We start from the raw sequence: 19,380 nt of genomic DNA, 5'->3' as shown, positions 1-19,380 counted from the left end.
GTCACTAGTAGAGGGAAATCGTTTCCCCATATCTCCCCACTCATGTATTAGCCCCTGGGTTTGGAGGCAAGGAAGCATCAAACTGTTCTTGTTGGCAGAGCCTTTGGGGAATTGTGTCCTATTGCCTGTCCTTTGATTGGCCTACCTGAAGCTGTTTTCTCTGTTGCTGCCTTTTTGTAGTGCCTTTTTGTAGTGCACCTGCCCTCTCCACAATATGGTCTGGCTTACTGTGGAGGGATAATGGGCATATGGGAAGGTTTGACTGAGTAGCCACAGGGAAGGGCCATGGCCTAGTCACAGTGATGGTGAACCTTTTAGAGACTGAGTGCCAGGGGTGGAGCAAGGGGAAACTGCGCCCGAGGCATGTGTGCACCCCGTGCCCTTGCCACGCCCCTGGCCTACCCTGGAACATCCCCAGAATGCCATGAAATACCCCCGCCACGCCCCCGGAATGCCCTTGCCATGCCCCCGCAGGAACGTGCGCCCAGTGTGTTGCACACCCCTTTTCCCCTTGTTGCTATACCACTGCTGATTGCCCCAACTGGGGTCACGGCATGCGTGCCCACAAAGAGGGCTCTGAGTGCCACCTCTGGCATGCGTGCCATAGGTTCACCACTCCTTTGCATGTAGGTCTTAGATTGAATTACTGTCATCTCCAATCAAAAAGAACCAGGCAGCAGGTGATGTGAAAGAACCTCAGCCTGAGATCTTGGAGAACCACTGCCAGACAGAGAAGACAACACTGGAAGACCGCTGGTCTGATTCAATAAAAGGCAGCTTCATGTGCTCATGGGGGTTCTGTTCACTTCCAAATTCAGCAGCATTTCCTCTCCAAGCTGCTGTGATGCTTTAATATATATGACCGCTTCCTGTCCTCTCAACCTGGGCTTTCTTGGGGTCTTGGCATCCCCCCCCCCCTTTGGACTGCATTGCAGAGATGCTCTTTCTCTCTTGTTCTTCTCCACCCCATCCACTGAGACCTCACAAGAGAGGTCCAAAGGCAGCAATTGCCATGGGGTAATGCTGCTGCTGCTGCCACCCTGACAGGGTGACCTGAAGGGCTACTTGCGGAGCTGCCATGCGGCCGAGGCACTGGCACCTGACCCCCTGACTTTGCAACGCATGGCCTGTGAGGTATCCTGTGGCCTGCTGCACCTTCACCGCAACAACTATGTACACAGGTGAGATTTCTTGTCTGATAGCTTTGCCTGTGCTTTCTGTATGGGATTGTGTGCATTGTGTTCAATAAAAATGCTGGGGTGGAGCTCAAGTCCCCCACTTGAATTGCCCTGGAATGAAATGCTGAGCTGAAAAGGGGCAGGAGGTGTGCTGGGCTTTGCCTGTTGTAGGCAAGTGAGGGACTACTGTGGCTCTTGCAGCCAGCCTACTTGTGTCATGGGGAATTGTCCTGAACCCACTCCAGGGCTAGGTGGTGCCATTCAGATCCTTGGCCAAATGGTTTTGAAGCTGTCTGTGACTTTCTGGACCATTGCAGAGGTCTGGCTGAGACACCCCCATGAGAGTGTGGTCATGCTATAAAAGCTTTGCTGGGGTTGGGATGCCAAGGCCTGCTGAGTAGGGATGGCAGGGGACCACTGGAGGCAGAAGGGGCTATATTTTGGCATGTCATCTTAGGTTTTTCTGAGACAAAATGGAAGCAGGAGATTTTGGATTTGTGGGTGGGAGCTTGGCGGCTGTGCGAGAGAGATCCTGTGCAGGGAGTACCTCATACACGGTGGCTGCTACGCGTCTGACCAGCCCTGCTTCCTTCTTTTTCTTTGTTCCTATCCTGCTTGGACACATGGGACCAGGATTACAGCAAGAAACCAGCAGGCTCTGATACCTCTACAGCTTTGGCTCTTCTTTTATCAATTGCTCCTCTTCCCCAACAATATCCTGGTGCTGAGTGAGTGGCCCTCAGAGACTCCAGCATCAGTGATTTTGTTGAAGAGGGTGGGCTCTGCCATCTGATGAAGGAACGTACTTTGGAAAGCCGAGGAGAGAAGTCTTAGCCTGGACAGGACATCGAGTTTGGAGTATCAAGTGGCCAAGAGATTAGGAAAACTTTGCTTCAGTTCCCACTTTTGACATGAATTCACTAGGTAGAATCCAAATGTGGTATTAATACTGACTTGCCTTTCAGGGTTACTGTAAGGATTATGGGAAGTGTTCTGAACATTCAAAAGCCATATATGGATTCTAGTATTATTATTGTTGTTGTCCCAGTCAGATGACTCTAAGATAACTCCATAACCCACCACCTTTATGGATTCTCCTTCTTCCCCTGCTGTGGCTGATATGAAGTCCAGGGGACAGAGAATGTGTTTCCACATGGTTCTGTTTCTCAGTGACACCTGGTACCTTGGGAGTCCTGTTTAAAAAGGGAAGGCTGTTTGAAATAGTACTCACCAGAGGTTCCTCCTGGGGTGTGTAGAAACTTCTAGAAAGTTTGTTTCCTATCATGCAGAATATTAATTTTGGCATAATGTTTGTGAGATCATTTAATAAGAGGAGCTGAGGGTTGCTAAAACAATCGTACCTCGTTATATGTTTGAACTAACTCTTGAGATGAATCAAGTGCACTCCTGCTCTTGATTTACTTGTTGTTTGCTCCAGGATAGAAAGAGAGGCTTGTGCTTGCCGCTGAATTAATTATTATCTTTATTATTTTCAACTGAATAACCAGTGACTAAACTCTGGGTTAAGGAGACAACTTAACTAGTAATCATTTGCATCAGATCAGGGGTCTGCAACCTGTGGCTCTCAAGGTGTTCATGGACTACAAATCCCATCAGCCCCTGCCAGCATGGCCAACTGGCCACGCTGGCAGGGGCTGATGGGAATTGTAGTCCATGAACATCTGGAGAGCCACAGGTTGCAGACCCCAGAAGTAGATGTATTGGAGAGCAGAATCACTTTTTTAAATCTTTGGGCTAGAAATAGTGGTGTGGTAAGTCAACACCTTTTAAAAATGGTTTGGATATGAGACATAAAAGGGAAGATCCTCTAGGCCATTTGCTACTGGCCATATCTGAACTCCTACATCTACCCAATAGATATCTGCTCTTTTTATAGCACTTGTTTTGGACTCTTCACGTAATTCAAGCACTGTTATAGGTTGGAGCTTATGTGTGAACACAGATTGGTTCTGGATGAAGGATCTAAAGAAAAAGTCAACAGAAGGAGGGGATATACTTGTTGCAGAAAGGGTGAATAAATTAGACAGCAGTTTCCCATTCTTGCTCTTAAGGAACAGAATCTGGTGAATCTTACATTCCATCTCCAGAGAGTAAGGATATATCAATCAATGTACTTTCAAAATTTATCTCAAACAGGTTATTTTGATTTGCATAAGGATCTCCTATAAACACTAAACGCAGCAGCAACAACCACACATTTAACAGTGCATGCTATGTGTCCCCAAACCCCATATGATATACAAATTAAACCCAGATTCACCCATTTAAGCAAAAATACATACAGCCTTCTGATTGAAATTCCAGATATATTGCTAGGTCTGAGGTCATACAGAAGAGGGGGAAGGAATGGAAAGCACCCAGAAGAGTGCAGTGCGAATTTTGTGCAAGGAGGATAGGTGATGTGACATGGTTACAAGGAAGAATGGAAGTTTCCCTCACACATCTGGAGAAGCTAGGATTCTTAAAAGCCATACATTCCACAACCAGAAATTCCAGCATGCATTTGTCTGATTTTTCTTTGCATATTTTATTTAAATTTCCCATTATGTGTGGATGTGATGGCATCATGGAATTTGCAGTTTTTGATTCCAGTGTAGAATAGGGGAGGAAAATGGCAGACGTGCAACAATATGTTTGTTGAGGCAAAGTGTTGGGACCAGTAAGGCAAGCCAGACCCTTCCATGTGTGGAGGTGAATTCTTCCTCAATTTTGCTGGCTTTGTGGCCGTAATAAAATCATTCATTCATTCAACTCTTCCTTAATTTGCTGGCTATCTGTCTACCTTCCCATTTGTGCTTGCCTCTGCTCTGAGGACTTCACAAGAACATCAGAAGAAAGAGGTGGGATGGGACACACTGTTGACCCTGGAATAAGCAGCAGCTCTAATGAACTCAGGCTGGTGTGTGACTAAAGGGTGACTTTCAAACTCCATACATTTCTTTGGCTAGTGAGATCTTCATAGTTCCTGCTGGTTTTTGGTATGTAGAGCTGACCTGATGGAGAGAAGGCAGCTACTTTGGGGTTATACCCAAATCTAGTCAATTCTTCTTCACTCCTGACTCTGTGTTTCTGCGAGTCTTGGTCACAATGCATGAAATTCCCCCGGCCAGTCTGGCGCTTGCTACTTTCTGTTGTATAATCTCAGCTGGGCGTTTCTTTTGTCTAGTGACCTGGCACTGCGGAACTGCTTACTCACAGCTGACCTGACTGTTAAAATCGGTGACTATGGCCTTTCTCACTGCAAATACAAAGTAAGTCTGCTTTGGGGAAGGGAGTCAGACAAAGGGGCACACAGGGCTGGCTGTGTTCTAGCACAGGGCTGGACATTCTGATAGAGAGGGGGCAGCTATCTTTGGGTGAGGAGAAACTTTGCTGAGAATGCTAATGCCAAAGAGAATAGTAGGGACATATGTGGATAAAACAAAGGTGTTATATCTGAGCACATTTAGGAAAGACTCAGTGGGCTTTGCCATTTTCCTCAACAATAGAGCTGTCTGCCAGTGGCTGGGTAGGATAGGTGAAAGAGAGAGAAAAGAAGCAGGAGGACAATGGGCAGTGCGGTATAGTGGTTAAGAGCGCTGGACTCTAATCTGGTGAATTGGGTTTGAGTCTCCACTCCTCCACATGAGCGGCAGACTCTTATCTGGTGAACTGAATTTGTTTCCCTGCTCTTACACATGAAGCCTGCTAGGTAACCTTGGGCAAGTCACTGTTCTCTCAGTAACCTACATCACAAGATGTCTGTTGTAGGGAGAGGAAGGGAAGGAGTTTGTAAGCTTCTTTGAGACTCCTTCTGGCTGAGAAAAGTGGGGGTATACATCCAAACTCTCCTTCTCCTCTTCTTCTAATATACTCTGCCTTATTTTCCATCAGGAATGGCTTTTGCGTGTTCCTCTTATGGGCAGTTCATAGGGTTCAGAGCAGGCAGGCAGGTGTGGGTGGGGTCTGGTCTCCCTTTGACCAATTTACAGTTTCTGTCGGTTCCAGTTTGACGTGGTCTGGCTTTGTCTCTGCATGCCCGGCAGGATGACTACTTTGTGACGGCTGACCAGCTGTGGGTGCCGTTGCGCTGGGTGGCTCCTGAGCTCATCGATGAAGTCCACGGCAACCTGCTTATTGTTGACCAGACCAAGACCAGCAATATCTGGTGAGAAAATCAGGGGCTGATGTGATGAGGGAAAGATAGTGGCAGGGGACAGGATAGTGGCAGGGGATTGGGCTGACATATACATGGGAGGGGAGGAATCCACGTCAAAACTCTGTGCAACCTGATCCATAGACCAGGTTCTGAAAAGATGGGACGTTGGCACAGGTGGGATGATCTAGAAACGGGTCAGTGGGCTTATCTGAGCCGGACGAATGGGAATGCAATTTGTCATCACTAAGTGACTGTTTATGATTTCTGTTCTCTAGACTTTATTCCCCAGACCCAGGGACCAGGAGGCAGTCTTGGCTCCATTCACATTTTCATCTGTGAGAATGTGGCAAATTTATATGAACGGAGGCAGGGTTATGTTGCCTCCGTCATAATACGGCCTGCAACAGACTTTCTTCAGCATGACACCTGCTGATTATGCCTGCTGAGTTGACTCCTTTTGAACAAAGCCACTCTGGCTTCAGAGGAGCTCTTTTATGTGGGATGTGTTGCTCTCTGTCTGTAGCATTCTGTACCTGTCTCTGTGTGTTTTGACTTCCTCCTTCTTGGCAGGTCATTGGGTGTCACCATCTGGGAGCTTTTCGAGTTGGGAAGCCAGCCCTACTGCCACTATTCAGACCGGCAGGTTCTCACTTATGCCATCAAGGAGCAGCAGCTTAAACTTCCTAAGCCAAAGCTACCCCTCTCCCTCTGTGACCGCTGGTAGGTGGAATAGCATCACCCAAGGGGTAGGAATAGCTATAGGCCTATTGGGACAGGTGGGGCAGGGGCTAGTTTGGGGAGGGGGGATCAGTTGGGAGGTCAGATATTTGTTGCTACCTTAGTGCTAGGCTCCCCATTGGTTCCCTGCTACAGCCCTATATTTAGCGACAGTGGGGGTATCAGCTCACTGGGATGGGCGAGTTGCACACTTAGCCTAGAGGGGTGTTGTCTGAGGCTGAAGAGTGAGTAAAGGGGTGTGCTGCCAGGAGAGGAGGCATGAAGTGAAGTGTTGTGAAACACTGGGCAGCGAGTAGTGAGATTTGAGCGGTGGGTGGGTTGCATGATGGATATTCCTTGGGAAGCAAAGATGGAGACTGTGCTCTCTCTTCCCTGCTCTCAGGTATGAGGTGATGCAGTTCTGCTGGCTGCAGCCAGATCAGCGCCCCACCGCTGAGGAAGTGCACCTGCTGCTGTCCTACCTGTGTGCCAAGGGTGCTTCGGAAGCTGAGGAAGAGTTTGAGCGGCGCTGGAACTCCATGAAACCTGGGGGCGGCGGAGGCTCAGGCTTCAGCCACATGGGCATTGAGCTTTCCTCTTTCCCGCTGCTGGAACATTTTTCCAATGATGGTGATGATGTTCTGACTGTCATGGAGACGAGCCACGGCCTCAACTTTGAGTACAAGTGGGATCAAGGCAAAGCTGAGCACCTGCCCGCCTCGGCCTTGAGCCCTCACGGAGCTGCCCGCTATCACGAGCTCTACTACTCAGCCAGCAGCAGCAGTGGAGGGGGCGGGCACCTCAGCCTGGGCATCTCACCCTCCTGCTATGAGTGCAAGGTGCAAGGCTGCCCTGGCCTGCACACGCCAGGTGTGGTTCCTGTGCTGAGTGCCCACAGCCCCTCCCTTAACAGCGAGTACTACATCCGCATTGAAGAAGCGGCCTCAGAGGGCAGCGGGGCCGATCTGGATTACACCATGTGCTCCTACAGCCCTGAGTTTGGCTGTTCGTCCCAAAGATGGCAAGCCAAGGAAGGCCACTATGAATCAAGTAATAGCCCTACCGTCTCACTCACCATGGAACCCCTTCTGGGCCACTCTGTGCACACTGACAGTCACTGGGAGCCCCCTGAATACTACTCCTATGGAGGACAAGGGGAAAAGGAGGCCCCGTACTACGAGGCCTCCCCGGGGGAAAGTGCTGGTGACTACCTGCTGGAGGAGCCCAGTGTCTCCGAGTGGCCCGTTCCTGTTCTGAAGAAGAGTGTCTTTACCGACCCACTGGGTGTGTCGCCGTCAATGACTTACAGCTACAAGGAGGCCACGTCGGACTGTGTCACTCTGGATCTGGGCGAGGAGAACTCTTGTGGCAGCCCCAGGAGCGAAGGGGGTGAGAATGATGAATCCCCTTCCTCCAGCAAGCATTGGGCATCCAACACATCAGCCAATAACAACAGCTGTCACTCGCTATCCCCCTGTGAGCCCCCTGCCAATGACAGCTGGTGCTACCGGCACATGATCACCTTCCAGGGGCTCATGGCGGAACCACTGTGCACTTTACCCCTCGATGAGCCCACTCTCGGTCTCAAAGATCTGCGAGCAGCACTTCTGGGTGGGGAGCCCGTGACGTCATCTCAGACAGGCTCCCTGTCTCTGAACACTGAGTTGCCCACAGAGGAAAAAGAATCAGCTGATGTTTCTGGTATTGAGGTCAGCATAGAGGACTCCACAGATCCCCAAACCGAGAGTGGAGAAGGGCAATGTCCCCAGGACATTGTACCACCACTGGAGGAACTGGACTTGGGGACATCGTTAGCTGTGCCAGAACCGGCTGCCAGTGTAGACACTGGAGATGTAACTGCACCAGCGGAGTTAATAGGTAACACACCAGCCACTGGGGAAGATCTTGTGGAGGAGGCTTCAGTTGAATGTCCACCCAAGATGCTACAGGAGATCAACCTAGAAAATGGCAAGAGTGCCAGCAGTGAGCAGGACCGGACCCCAGACAAGACGGTGTCGAGTGCCAGCTTCCCTGATATGGATGAGGCCAGCGATGAGGATACCGCTGAGATCACTTTTGGGGCTTTTGCTGACTTCTCAGTTGATTGTGTCGAACGGCAGGATGTGATGTCCACCTTTAAGTCCTTGCAGAAGCAGGTGGGGACCCCCGATTCGTTGGAGTCATTGGACATTCCCTCCACCACCAGCTCCTGTGAGGCATTCAGCCCCACAGCCTACGTATCCTCAAGCCAGCCTAAGGCCCTGGACAGCGGGTACGATACAGAGAATTATGAGTCACCTGAATTTGTCCTCAAGGAGCCTCATGAGGCACGAGAGCCTGAAAACTTTACCCAACTGGGGAAGATGCAAGAAGACATGGAGGGCTCGACCAAAGAGCTAAGTCTGTCCAGTTCTTTCAGCACTGAGCTGGAGGGCTTAGATGAGAAGAACCCTTACCGTGACTCGGCCTACTTCTCTGACTATGATACTGAAGGGGGAACTCGGGAGGATGGGGAAGGGGACAGTGATGGTTCTGAGGAACATGAGCCAGAGGCTTCCCAGGTAGTCTTCAAAGGGCTGGGGAAGGGCCCTAAGCAAAATGGCACTGCAGGTGAATCTGTACCTGCGTGCCCTGAGCCCACTGTCCTCTGTGGAGACAGTGTGGGCTGCACCTCTCCAGAGGATGATGAACAGGTCATGAGGGAAGGAACTCTCAGGGAACCACACAAGTTGTTCATAAATGGAGTTGCTGCTGAGGAGCTGGAGTCAAACTCGGCAGGGGATGAGTGTGAGGGGACTGTTGCTGTGGCCCCGCAGTTGGCTCCCACTAGATCTTTTTTCTTGTCACCTGTGGTCATGAGCACAGAGGTGCCCATCCTGGTGGTTGAGGGAGATGTAGTGGCAGGGAATGAAGGGCTGGAGAGTGTGTTGAGTAAGCCAGAGCAGCCTGGAGAACTGCTGAGCATAGGCGAGGGTGAGGAGGCACAGAACAATCCTGCGCTCTCTGGTCTGTCACCGGCTCTGTCAGCAGTGCCTTCCCAGCAGTCATCCATCATCTCCCCCGATCCTGAGGAGGAAGAGGATGACACGGAGGACAGCGATGAGTCTGATGAGGAACTGCGCTGCTACAACATCCAAGAGCAGAGTGAAGAAAGTGAGGAGGACTCACCCACTGTGCCCATTGTGGTGGCCGAGAGTCACAGTGCACGCAACTTGCGCAGTCTGCTCAAGATGCCCAGCCTGCTGGTAGAATCCTTCTGTGATGACCTTGAACGCAAGAAGAAAGCTGTCTCGTTCTTTGATGATGTCACCGTCTACCTCTTTGACCAGGTAATTTGTCTTGGGGCGGGAGAGGAAAAGGCAGGGGTGTACCACCCACAGGGACATATAATATCACATGTCCCCGGGCGCAAGCCATCTAATCACATGGGGGGGGTGCCATTGCTGACTCTGGGCGGTAGACCTGGGCACCATCACCGGCTCTGGGTGGTAGACATGGGCGCCATCGCCAGCTCCAGCCGATAGACCCAGGCACCGTCGCCAACCTGGCATGCCTTTGTAATTTTGGCAGACAGCTCGATCTCTCCCCTCCCCTATATCTAGGGAAAATGGAGCCCAGGGCCGGGAAGGGGGAGACACACTCAGATTTTGCCCTGGGATCCATTTTCTCTAGATACGCCTCTGGGAAAAGAAAAAAGGAACGTGAAAAAATGCCAAGTAACAGAGAAGGCCCCTTGTGCATTTGTTTGTTTAACCTGTTTAAATGCTGCCTCATGATAAAATTCTGAAGGAGCCATTGAACATTCCCTCCACCATCATCTCCTGAGGGGCACTAGGCCAGCCCCACAGCTGAAAGGATTCTCGGCTTAAAAATTCCTAAACCTGTAAACCTACTGACATGTAATTCTTGTACACCCGAGCATATTGGTGCCATTCATTGTAACTGCTTTCTAGAGGAGTACTGTCTTCCTATCAGTCCAGAAAGATGGCAGAATTAACCAAATGCTCACCTGAAGTCATGCCATTAATTTAAGTCCCACGCTAACTTTTCAACTTGGCGTTGAGGTGACTTAGAGCCTGCAAAACTGAGGCTTGAAGGGAAGGGCTGGGAGCAGAACCGGACCCGGCAAATAAAAGAGCCAGCTGCTTCAGCCTGAGTTGTAGCAGGTGGTCCCATAATATGTGATAATTATCCATTTTGTCTCTTGTGCACAGGAAAGTCCCACAAAGGAACTTGCCGAGCAGCCTTTCCAAGGGTTCGCAGAGCCGGGCACGGTCCAGTCTGTGCCGAAAGAAAGCAACAGTCCTCCAAGCCCAGCAAGCCAGACAGATACACCAAACAGTTCCTCAGAACGGAGCGCCTCTGAAGAGAGTAAGGGTAGGACTTGGGTAGGGAATGGGAAACCGACCAAAACTATTGTGGGAGAGATTTCACATCATGTTTCCCTTTACTTCAGTGAACTGTACTTTTGAGTCCAGGTTACCTCGCGCTGTTTCTCAGGAAAGGACCGTGCATTATTTTTTATGCACCTCTGTCTCTGTGATGAGAAGACCTAAGAATGTATTTTTCTGAGCTCTGTTAGGTTGTGACCTTTCTTGATTGCCTTGGGCGGGTGAGCATTCTTTGTTTTGGAGGTTTCTTTGTCGCTGTTGTTATTCTCTGCCTTTACTTACATGGGTCTCATTATTGCTTCACTCTCTGTCTGACTGGTTCAGGGTGGGTGCTTTTTTCTGCTATGTTCATTGTGAACAGAAAACATTTCTTTTAGCCTTACCCCCTGTTTAAGCTTCCCCATATAAACTTGGCCCTAGGAAACAGCTCAGTTAAAGCTCTCTCATTTTGACCACTAGAGGGGGATTGAAGGTGAAACTACATCAATAGTGAGTCCTTTGCGGGCTTTAATATATTAGCCAGCAGAAGGCCTGATTGAAGGCAAGATTCACAATTCATCTTTTGTGTCTGTTTCCAATTCCAGGTGGTGGCTTTGAATGGGATGATGACTTCCCCCTCATGCCAGTGAAATCATCTCTCATTCAGACATTAACATCGGCAGTGTCTGAGCCAGCCCTCGCCAGACTGCCACCCACACTAGGGCCCTCCCAGAAGCAGGTGCTGCCCATCCAGTTTTCACGCTTCACTGTCTCACCTGCCCCGGTGTCACGGTTCTCCATCACGCACGTCACCGATTCAGATGTCGAATCTGTAGGAGGTAAGGTTCATTCAAAAGGAAAGGAACCCTAATGAGGAGTGAGGGACCTAGATGCCTCTAGAAGTGGTCAGGCCTGGAGCCACGGGCCAGGTCTTGCCAACATATATCTGAAGAAGATATCGTGTGATCAGAACAAGGAAATAAATGACTGCTTAAGTGTTGGATGGGGAAGGAAGGCAGGCAGGATTGGCAGACCATGCCTGGCAACCTGTGGGCAGTTTGGGGATCCTGGGGTGGGTGAGAGTGGAGGTAGGGCATGACGTTGCATCATTATGTAACATTGCATGCGCCACCATGACACTGTCACTTTTAGTGTCACTTTCAGTGTCACTTTCAGTAAAATCCCATAAGTGCAATAGGGTAGCTCTAGGAATCACTGGAAACTCTATAGTATTTACCATATGGTTTTCAATGGAAATGCCATAAAAGCACACATAAAATTGCTGGGTTTCTTTTTATTTTTCTTCCATTGCCACTTGAAAGGCCAGCTGTGGGCAATGGAAACTGGGGTGATGGAGTCTATGCTCATGGGAGATGAGTTCAGTTACCAAATGTATTTTTAAATACTTTTTGTACCATTTGCACTTATGAAGAAGAAACAGGAATACTGACCCCATTTTAAAAGGTTTATGTAGCCCTAATCTATAGTTATTCAACTGCATGGTCTTTAAGGGAAGGGTTGTTCCCCTTCTAAGGAGTCTGTGGTCTACCTCAAAGAGAGAAACTGCTTGTGCTGTAGGGAGGAGAGAGAGGAGAGCAATGAAAAAGCTATAGAATGACTTCACTTCATTGATGCAGGAGGGAATTGATGCAGGAGGGAAGAGAATGACTTGTGGGTTTTTCCCCCCTTAAAATTAATGTAATCAGCAGAGAACAAAGCAATACTGTTGAAATTACCTTCTGCATAAGGAGGGATACTCTAACACTTGCCAGGTCCTCTCACTTCCTATTAGCCGCCTAATCGATGAACAGTTGGGATGTCCACAACTAGCTTGTGTCAGTTTGTAGGAACAGGCTCTTTGCAGCCAGTTGATGAGAGATCAGCTGGAAGTTGGCTTCTGATCTCCTGCTGGGAAAATTTGCTCTGAACCTACCAAATCTTTTATGGTTGTGTTGTTGGTGGGTCAGGCACTTTCTAGCTGACCTGCTGGAAGTCAGGTTCTTTATAGTCTGCAGAGAAAAGAAGACAAATTAGCGTTTTTCTCCTTTCTCTTTTGAAATAGAGAGCTCAGAAGCATTGCTTCTGTCTCCAGCCAGGTAGGACAGGATCGAGGGAAAACTTTACTATGTAGCAGTTTTCTGAAGGCTGGTGGTGGATCAGAAGACTCCCAACTGATCCTTCAAGAAACTGTGGCTGGCAACATACTGGGAGTGGCAGGGCCTTGTCCCCGCTGCCCCCAGTGTGTGGCCAATTGTGGCACTGCTCAGAGGGATGGAGGAAAACTAGTGCATTTTAAAATGCACCTAGTTTTCCTCCATCCCTCCAAGCAGCACTTTGTCTCAGCCCCCAGTGTCTGGCCAGCTACGGCCAGGGGCTGGGCACAGAGCGGGGGGAGAGAGAAAGAGGGAGTGGGTGGCCAAAGTGCACTCCCTCCATGACCCAGGAGAATGGCCCATGAGTCATCTGCTTCCTCTGCCCTCCCTAGATACGCCATTGCCTGACACTCTGCTGAAAACAACTTGCTGTTGATTTCTGGCCCAAAAGTTGTCCTGTTGGCCTCAACCACGGCCAGGACTTTTCCAGTTCTGTCCCTGGCCTGATGGGACGCTCTGTTAAGTGAGGCCTGGAACCTGTGGGATCTACTACAATTTTGCAGAGCCTGTAAGACAAAGTTGTTCCACCAGGCCTATGGTCGAGGCAGCGACGGTATCCTTCTAGTGGGCCTCCCTCCTGCTCCTTCCCCCTTCTTCCTCTTTTTCCTTCCCCTTTTGCTTTCCTTACACTGGATGTGAATGATGATTTATAGGGTATAATCTGTTAACCCTATGGAAGATAATACCTCCAAGTCTTGGATGGGAATGTTTTACTGTTCCTATTATTGCTTGATATTGGAGGCTGCCCTGACCACATAAGGGGAAGGGGCCGGCTATAAGCTAAATAAAATAAAAAATGAATGCATTGCCACCAGCTCCTACTAGGAATGAAAACATTCAGCAGCTAAGTGCCTAAAATGGAAGTAAAATTAAGCAGAAGTCCAGTGGCATTTTGAAGACTAACAAAATGTAATCTTTAAAGTGCCACTGGACATTTGTTTAGTTTTGTGCCTGCAACAGACTAGCACGGCTACACCTCTGGAATTACTAACATGTGCTTTGATCTCAAACATGTGGAAGGGTGAGGTGGAAGCAATGGAACGGCAAGCCACTGGGTGTAACATACCAGCAGTAAATTCACCGGTATGCTACAATCAAATGTACTTTTAAAGGAGAGCTTAAACCAGGACTGTGAGCCTCTTTTTTAATGCAGACAACCAAAAGTATACTTTGTGTGATGTGGTTGTCCTTAATTATGTCTTTCTGAGAACATTAATTGCAGAATTGGCATAGTTGTGGAGGGGTGGGCAGATTTATTCTCTTATTGGAATGTTGTGGTTCGGTGGATAGAGGTCTGTCGTTTTGGAATCTACAGGGCCTCTGGGTTATGCCATTTCTGCTGCTAACGTGTCCTATTCCCTTCTCCAGGAAGCAGTGAAGATGGTGACAGAGAGTGAGCTCGGCTACCTGTTATCTTTTTGGACTTTCCATCCTGACCCCTATAGCTTCAGTTTCGGCATCGGGGCAAAGGAGTAAGGATTGTGACCCAGAATCTGGGTGGAGCAGAAGAACTCTGTGGGGCCTCGCTCTATTTTTTTTAAGAGGCAAATTTTATCGGACAGACCTTGACTTTGGGCTGCTAGGGCTGGAGTTGCCACAATGAGGCAGCTTGGGAGAAGCGCATGAATGTGCAGATGTGTGAGTGTAAGAGTGTGCGCGTGTGTGTGTACAGATAGACATATAGAACCTATAGCATTTAAAGGGTAGAGCTGTGACCTCGTTAACATTGCCACACCTCCACCCGAGCCATCATGACACCCCTCCCTCCAGCTCACCCCTCTCGATCTCTTGACCCACACTGGCTTCCCATGTTGGGCCACTGCCTTGAACACCAACTTCTGCCTGTTTTCTGCGCTTGTCACGTGTCCTTTCCGAGCCCTGTGAGGGGGTCTAGGGAGAGCACGTAGCCATGCACCCTGTGCCATTCACACATGCTTCAGCTAGGCACTGGTACTCCTGCCGGGCCTTTCATTTAATGTGCTTTAACAGGCAATCAACTGGAACTGCCAGACTTGGTGGTGCAGCAAGAAGGCGAATGGCAAGAAGAGAGTGGAAGGCCAAATGCAAGGAACGTGTGAGGCAGCCAGCTATGGGTATGGGTTGTCATTTGCAAGGCGTGGGGCACACCCCGGCTCAGCAACCAACTTGCTGCAGTTTGCACAACTCAAGTGTTTTGGTTTGGTTTGAAACTGTTCCCTGTATCGCAGTGAGCCTTGGTCAGAGATCGTCTTGCCCAGTTACTCAGCTGCAGTGAATACCTCCACCTCTGTGATGAACAAGATCAACCGAGACCCCAAGAGGCACGGGAGCTGTGCCTTCCTGGCCTTGGGCACAACACTTCTCCATCTTGTCCTCTTGGAAAGTAACATTTTTGAAGCCTGGGATTTCATTATTTTTTGCTTGTTTGTTTGCTTGCTTGGAAGTGGCATCGGAAGTGGCATAGGAAATGGAGGGGTGGTCCAAGAAATCTGACTGAAGCCTGAAAACATTACTGGCTGGGACGGACCATGTGGAGCTGGGATCTGCATATGGTTTCCTCCTCTCCCTATCCCCACTTACTACAATTTTCATGTTCTCTTTGTCAACGTATTATAGGGTGGAGCCTTTCTAGGGGCAAAGATATGGCTTCCTGCAGGAGGTAGAGCAGAAATATGACAGCAGCCAAGCCTCGCAGTGTAAGAAGGGTCTCCCACTTTCCCAGGGGTGACCAACTCTGATCCTCCAAATGCTCACTGACTATGATTCCCATCAGCCCCTGCCAACACAGCCAGTTAACTGTAGATCAAAGGTCCATGAGCCTCTGGAGGGTCAGAATTGGAGATCCCTGGTCCACACCCTTTTCAGTCATTCATATGCAGGAGGAGTCTCCAGGCAAGACAAACAGCAGAAGTAGGTCAAATTGCCACCCAGACTATTTTTTGTATAAAATCGACCCCTGCCCCTGCCGCCTGCTCTGCTGTATCACCTGTTCTAACAGAGTTGTGGGTTTGTTACTGTTGCCAAAGAGATGTCAAAGAAGTTAACGTTTTATCTAGGCGCTGGGGAGGGGAAGAGGGGCGAAGCTGGGGAAAGGTGGGATGGGGGCGTATTTTTTTGTTTTTGTTTCAATAAGAGCAGTTTAAAGGTTAGGGTAATTGTGCAATTATGAATTGAGACAAAGAAGAGGACATGAGAAGGATTGCACTCTGGGGATTGTGGCTTTTGGGGGGCTATAGACCAAACATGAAGGTTGGAAATTGGGAGGTAAGCCTGCAGATATACAATCCGCTGCTGACTGCTGTATTGTGGGCTGTCTCCTAATGGTATTGGAGAAGACCCAGACAACACTTGCTTGGGCAACGAGAAATTAAGTTTGTGTTAGTTCTGTATACTTCTGCTGCTGCACTCTGCTGATACATGACATGACTGTGGAAGGCAGGTTTGGCCCTGGAGTTGATAAGTTCCCTCGTGTTTGGGTCACGACCACACAAAATTTAATGTGTGTCAATTGACCTATGGCCTTCACCAGTCATTTTATTGGCTGATGTTCTTGAGGGGTGGTGGGATCTTAACTTTCCTGCCCCTGCCAACCCTGCAATTCCATTAGGGATTTTCTTAGTCTGAAATCTTTCACTTAGGGATTTTCTTAGTCTGAAATCTTTCACTTATTTCTTTGGGACTTACTTCTGAATTTAGGATCCTGCTGCTTATTGTGAATGGTGTATGGTATGCCGTCTGAGAGGCCCAGAACTTTAGGCCTCAGTTTAAGGTTTGTCATTCATCTTTCTTTGTAGTCAAGACACTGTCATTTGTGTGACATTCCTCAGTGGGAAATAATATTTGCTCCTGTCTTGGTGAGAGCTCTGAAAACAGCACCACTGGGCATGGCAGGTTATTCAGCCTTTGTGCACAGGTGGCTCTGATGGACAGAGACATTCAGCTCCCCCTCCTTTGTCAGCCCAACAAAAACATCAGACTTGAAGTACTTGCTGCAGCTGTGATTTCTGAACAAAAGTGGCGAGCACTGCTCTTTCCTGAAGCTATGTATGCAGTTGCCCAAGGTTTGGAAAGCAGACAACAGTGCCTTTACCTTAAGCTCCTCCCCTCCCCTAGCCACTGGATTTCCCTGTCAAGGTAACAGTGTTTAGTTCTCTCTCTTTGTTATTGCTGGAAGTGTGTTCCTTAGTCTGCATCCTGTTTGGGGTTTCAGAGGCTCCAGCATTCACCAACAGGTATTTGAAGTTTGATCCCGCCAGAAAAGCTGAATTGGTGATGCTGGTCTCAATTCAGACTATATCTGTGTGGAAGGGGGCAAGCTCAGACGAAAGGCAGGATCAAGAGGAGCAGCCAGAAAATAATTTTCAGCATTTACATAGCCAGCACAGTGTAGCTGTTATTTTGAACTAGGATTTTGGAGAGTCGAGTTCAAGTCCATACTCTTCCATGGAAACTTGCTGGGTGACCTTGGGCCACCTGATCTACCTCACAGGTTTGATGTGAGGATATGGAGGAGAGAACAATGTAAGCCACAGGTGGCCAACCTATGGTGCTCCAGAAGTTCATGGACTGATGGGAATTGTAGTCCATGAACATCTGGAGCACCATAGGTTGGCCACCCCTAGTGTAAGCCATTTGGTTCCATTGGAGAGAAATGTGAGGTATAAAGTAAATAAAATAAACAGATGGATTTTAAAAATCTACATCCCCTCCAGATGTTCCTAAACCCAGGCAAGATGTGTGACCCCAGTGGAAAAAGGCCTGAAGTACTTTCCTGCCAAGTTTTATCTGGTTGCTGTAGCTGACACCACCACCACCACCACCCCCGGCCCCATGGAATGAATTTCATATACAGTTTCCTTGTATCCACCTATGCCTGCTTTTAGGGTACGAACTGCACATGGGAAGGTTGCTCTTGTGGCCATCTACATTTTGCCAAGAGACATCAATCCATTTCTTACATCAGCTATGCTCAGCCAACACCTGCAGACAGTACTGTCTCTCATGTAGCAACGCAGGGTGTTCAGCTTTCATTTGCCAAAACAGGAACCTCCAAACTAGGAAAAAGGTCTCCCCGCTCCCAATGGAGGGTTAGGCAGTAACTCCGTCCCCTCCAGAATGAAAAGAATCCAAATCTTAAGCCATTTTAAAAATTTCCATTTTCCATTTTTTAAATTTAATGCCTGTAGATCAAGGGTACATTTATAAACAACCTAAGATTTAAAATTCAGTTGTACAACATTCATTAAAACACCAACATTTACAGTTCTATAAAGCTTATTAAATTATAAATGTACAGGATTATACAATTAAAATTTAAGAAATAATGCCATTAAATGCTGTAGACAGACATTTTATGACTGCTGAAGTTATACTTGGATCAGTATCTGCTAATAATTTGGCTACAAGCTCCAGTTTTATGGCAGGGTTCCACTTTTGGATATATCTAATAATCCCTTTTAGTTGCTTTGTATTTCTTACAGTTGATAAAGAAATGCCAGATGGTATCTAGTCCCCAGATTTGCAGTTGCAAAACCACTTAGAGAAGGGGGTTCTTTGAAATCTACCCTTAAACGTTTGCCCTTAAACGTTTGCCCTCCCAGTTGAGGGGGCAGATGCACCGGTGGTTGAGAATTCTACAGCTGTGCCATCACAAAATTAGGAAGTTCAGGCTGTGGCCGGGCTGCATTGGCATCCTACTTGGACTCGAGCGTGTAGGGGGTTGGGGGGTTCCTTGGGGCAGAGCCACCATTGCCCAGTCCCCTCTCAGGGGTTAGGGCTGGTTGCAATTGTCTGTCTCAACTCTGATTGAGACCAGCATGACAATGATGCTTGGGGCAGAGCCACCATTGCTCAGCATCCTCTCGGGGTTTAGGGCTGGTTGCACCAGCCCTCAGATGTACACAACACTTTCTATGAATTATGTCCATTCAACCCTATGGAGTTTTTCAGTGGTGGGAAAATCCCTGGACCTGCACCACTGAAAAGTCCTTTTGGGGGCGGCGGGGCAGTGCTGCATCAGTATCACAACCCACTGCCTCTGGGTTTGGATGAGGCTGGGTAAGATACTAGAAGAAGAAGAGTTTGGATTTATATCCCCCTTTTTTCTCCTGTAAGGAGACTCAAAGGGGCTTACAATCTCCTTTCCCTTCCCTCCTCACAATGAACACCCTGTGAGGTAGGTGGGACTGAGAGAACTCTGAAGAACTGTGACTAGCCCAAGGTCACCCAGCTGGCAAGTGCTGGAGTGCACAAGCTAATCTGGTTCACCAGATAAGCCTCCACAGCTCAAGTGGCAGAACGGGGATTCAAACCTGGTTCTCCAGATTAGAGTGCACCTGCTCTTAAGCACTACACCACACTAGCTTTAATTTGTTTAATTAAATTTAATTTGTTTGCATGCAGACTAAAGATCCATTTGGTCAAGGGTTTCAAGGGATAGGCCCAGTTTTTGTATGTCATTCACCAATTTCAACCATAACCTTTGAAAGCCATCTTTGGTCAGGTAATACAGACAGCAACCCTATGATGAATGTTAGTTTTTTAGTCTAAAGGAAAAGGTTGCTACCCAGGCACTAGCCTCCAGAGATGGCTCAGCAAATTCCAAGTGAATAGCTAGGCCAGACACACACTTGGGGATGTTTGACAGTGAAGGTAGGAAGAAGTGTAAACATGAGTGGTGCCTTTCATTGATCTTGGTTATGGTCTGTGGTATTCCATATAACACAATAGGACAAATCGTAAGTAAACCTCCCTGTTCGTACAAAATAATTTCCAGTGCTATGAAACCTCTTTCTCCTTTGGTGTTTTGAAATAAGTATGCATCA

General features: G+C 48.4%; 1 protein-coding gene across 3 annotated transcripts in view; it reads left to right on the top strand.

Annotated features, from left to right (window-relative positions):
* Positions 1–18,701, top strand: part of AATK (apoptosis associated tyrosine kinase) — an 89,100-nt gene extending 70,399 nt beyond the window's left edge. For 2 of the 3 annotated variants that reach the window (XM_048489919.1, XM_048489916.1), the window contains 8 exons: positions 1,048–1,181; positions 4,366–4,450; positions 5,225–5,346; positions 5,908–6,057; positions 6,458–9,383; positions 10,269–10,431; positions 11,030–11,263; positions 13,946–18,701. In XM_048489919.1, coding sequence (XP_048345876.1) covers positions 1,048–1,181; positions 4,366–4,450; positions 5,225–5,346; positions 5,908–6,057; positions 6,458–9,383; positions 10,269–10,431; positions 11,030–11,263; positions 13,946–13,974 — 3,843 coding nt within the window. In that variant the 3' untranslated portion in view covers positions 13,975–18,701. The remainder of the gene's footprint in view (positions 1–1,047; positions 1,182–4,365; positions 4,451–5,224; positions 5,347–5,907; positions 6,058–6,457; positions 9,384–10,268; positions 10,432–11,029; positions 11,264–13,945) is intronic. The other variant, XM_048489918.1, reaches the window with a different exon arrangement.
* Positions 18,702–19,380: the final 679 nt, after the last annotated feature.

The sequence above is a fragment of the Sphaerodactylus townsendi genome, linkage group LG03 (assembly GCF_021028975.2).
Source record: "Sphaerodactylus townsendi isolate TG3544 linkage group LG03, MPM_Stown_v2.3, whole genome shotgun sequence".
Classification (NCBI taxonomy): domain Eukaryota; kingdom Metazoa; phylum Chordata; class Lepidosauria; order Squamata; family Sphaerodactylidae; genus Sphaerodactylus; species Sphaerodactylus townsendi.
This window is presented reverse-complemented; position numbering and strand designations above follow the sequence as displayed.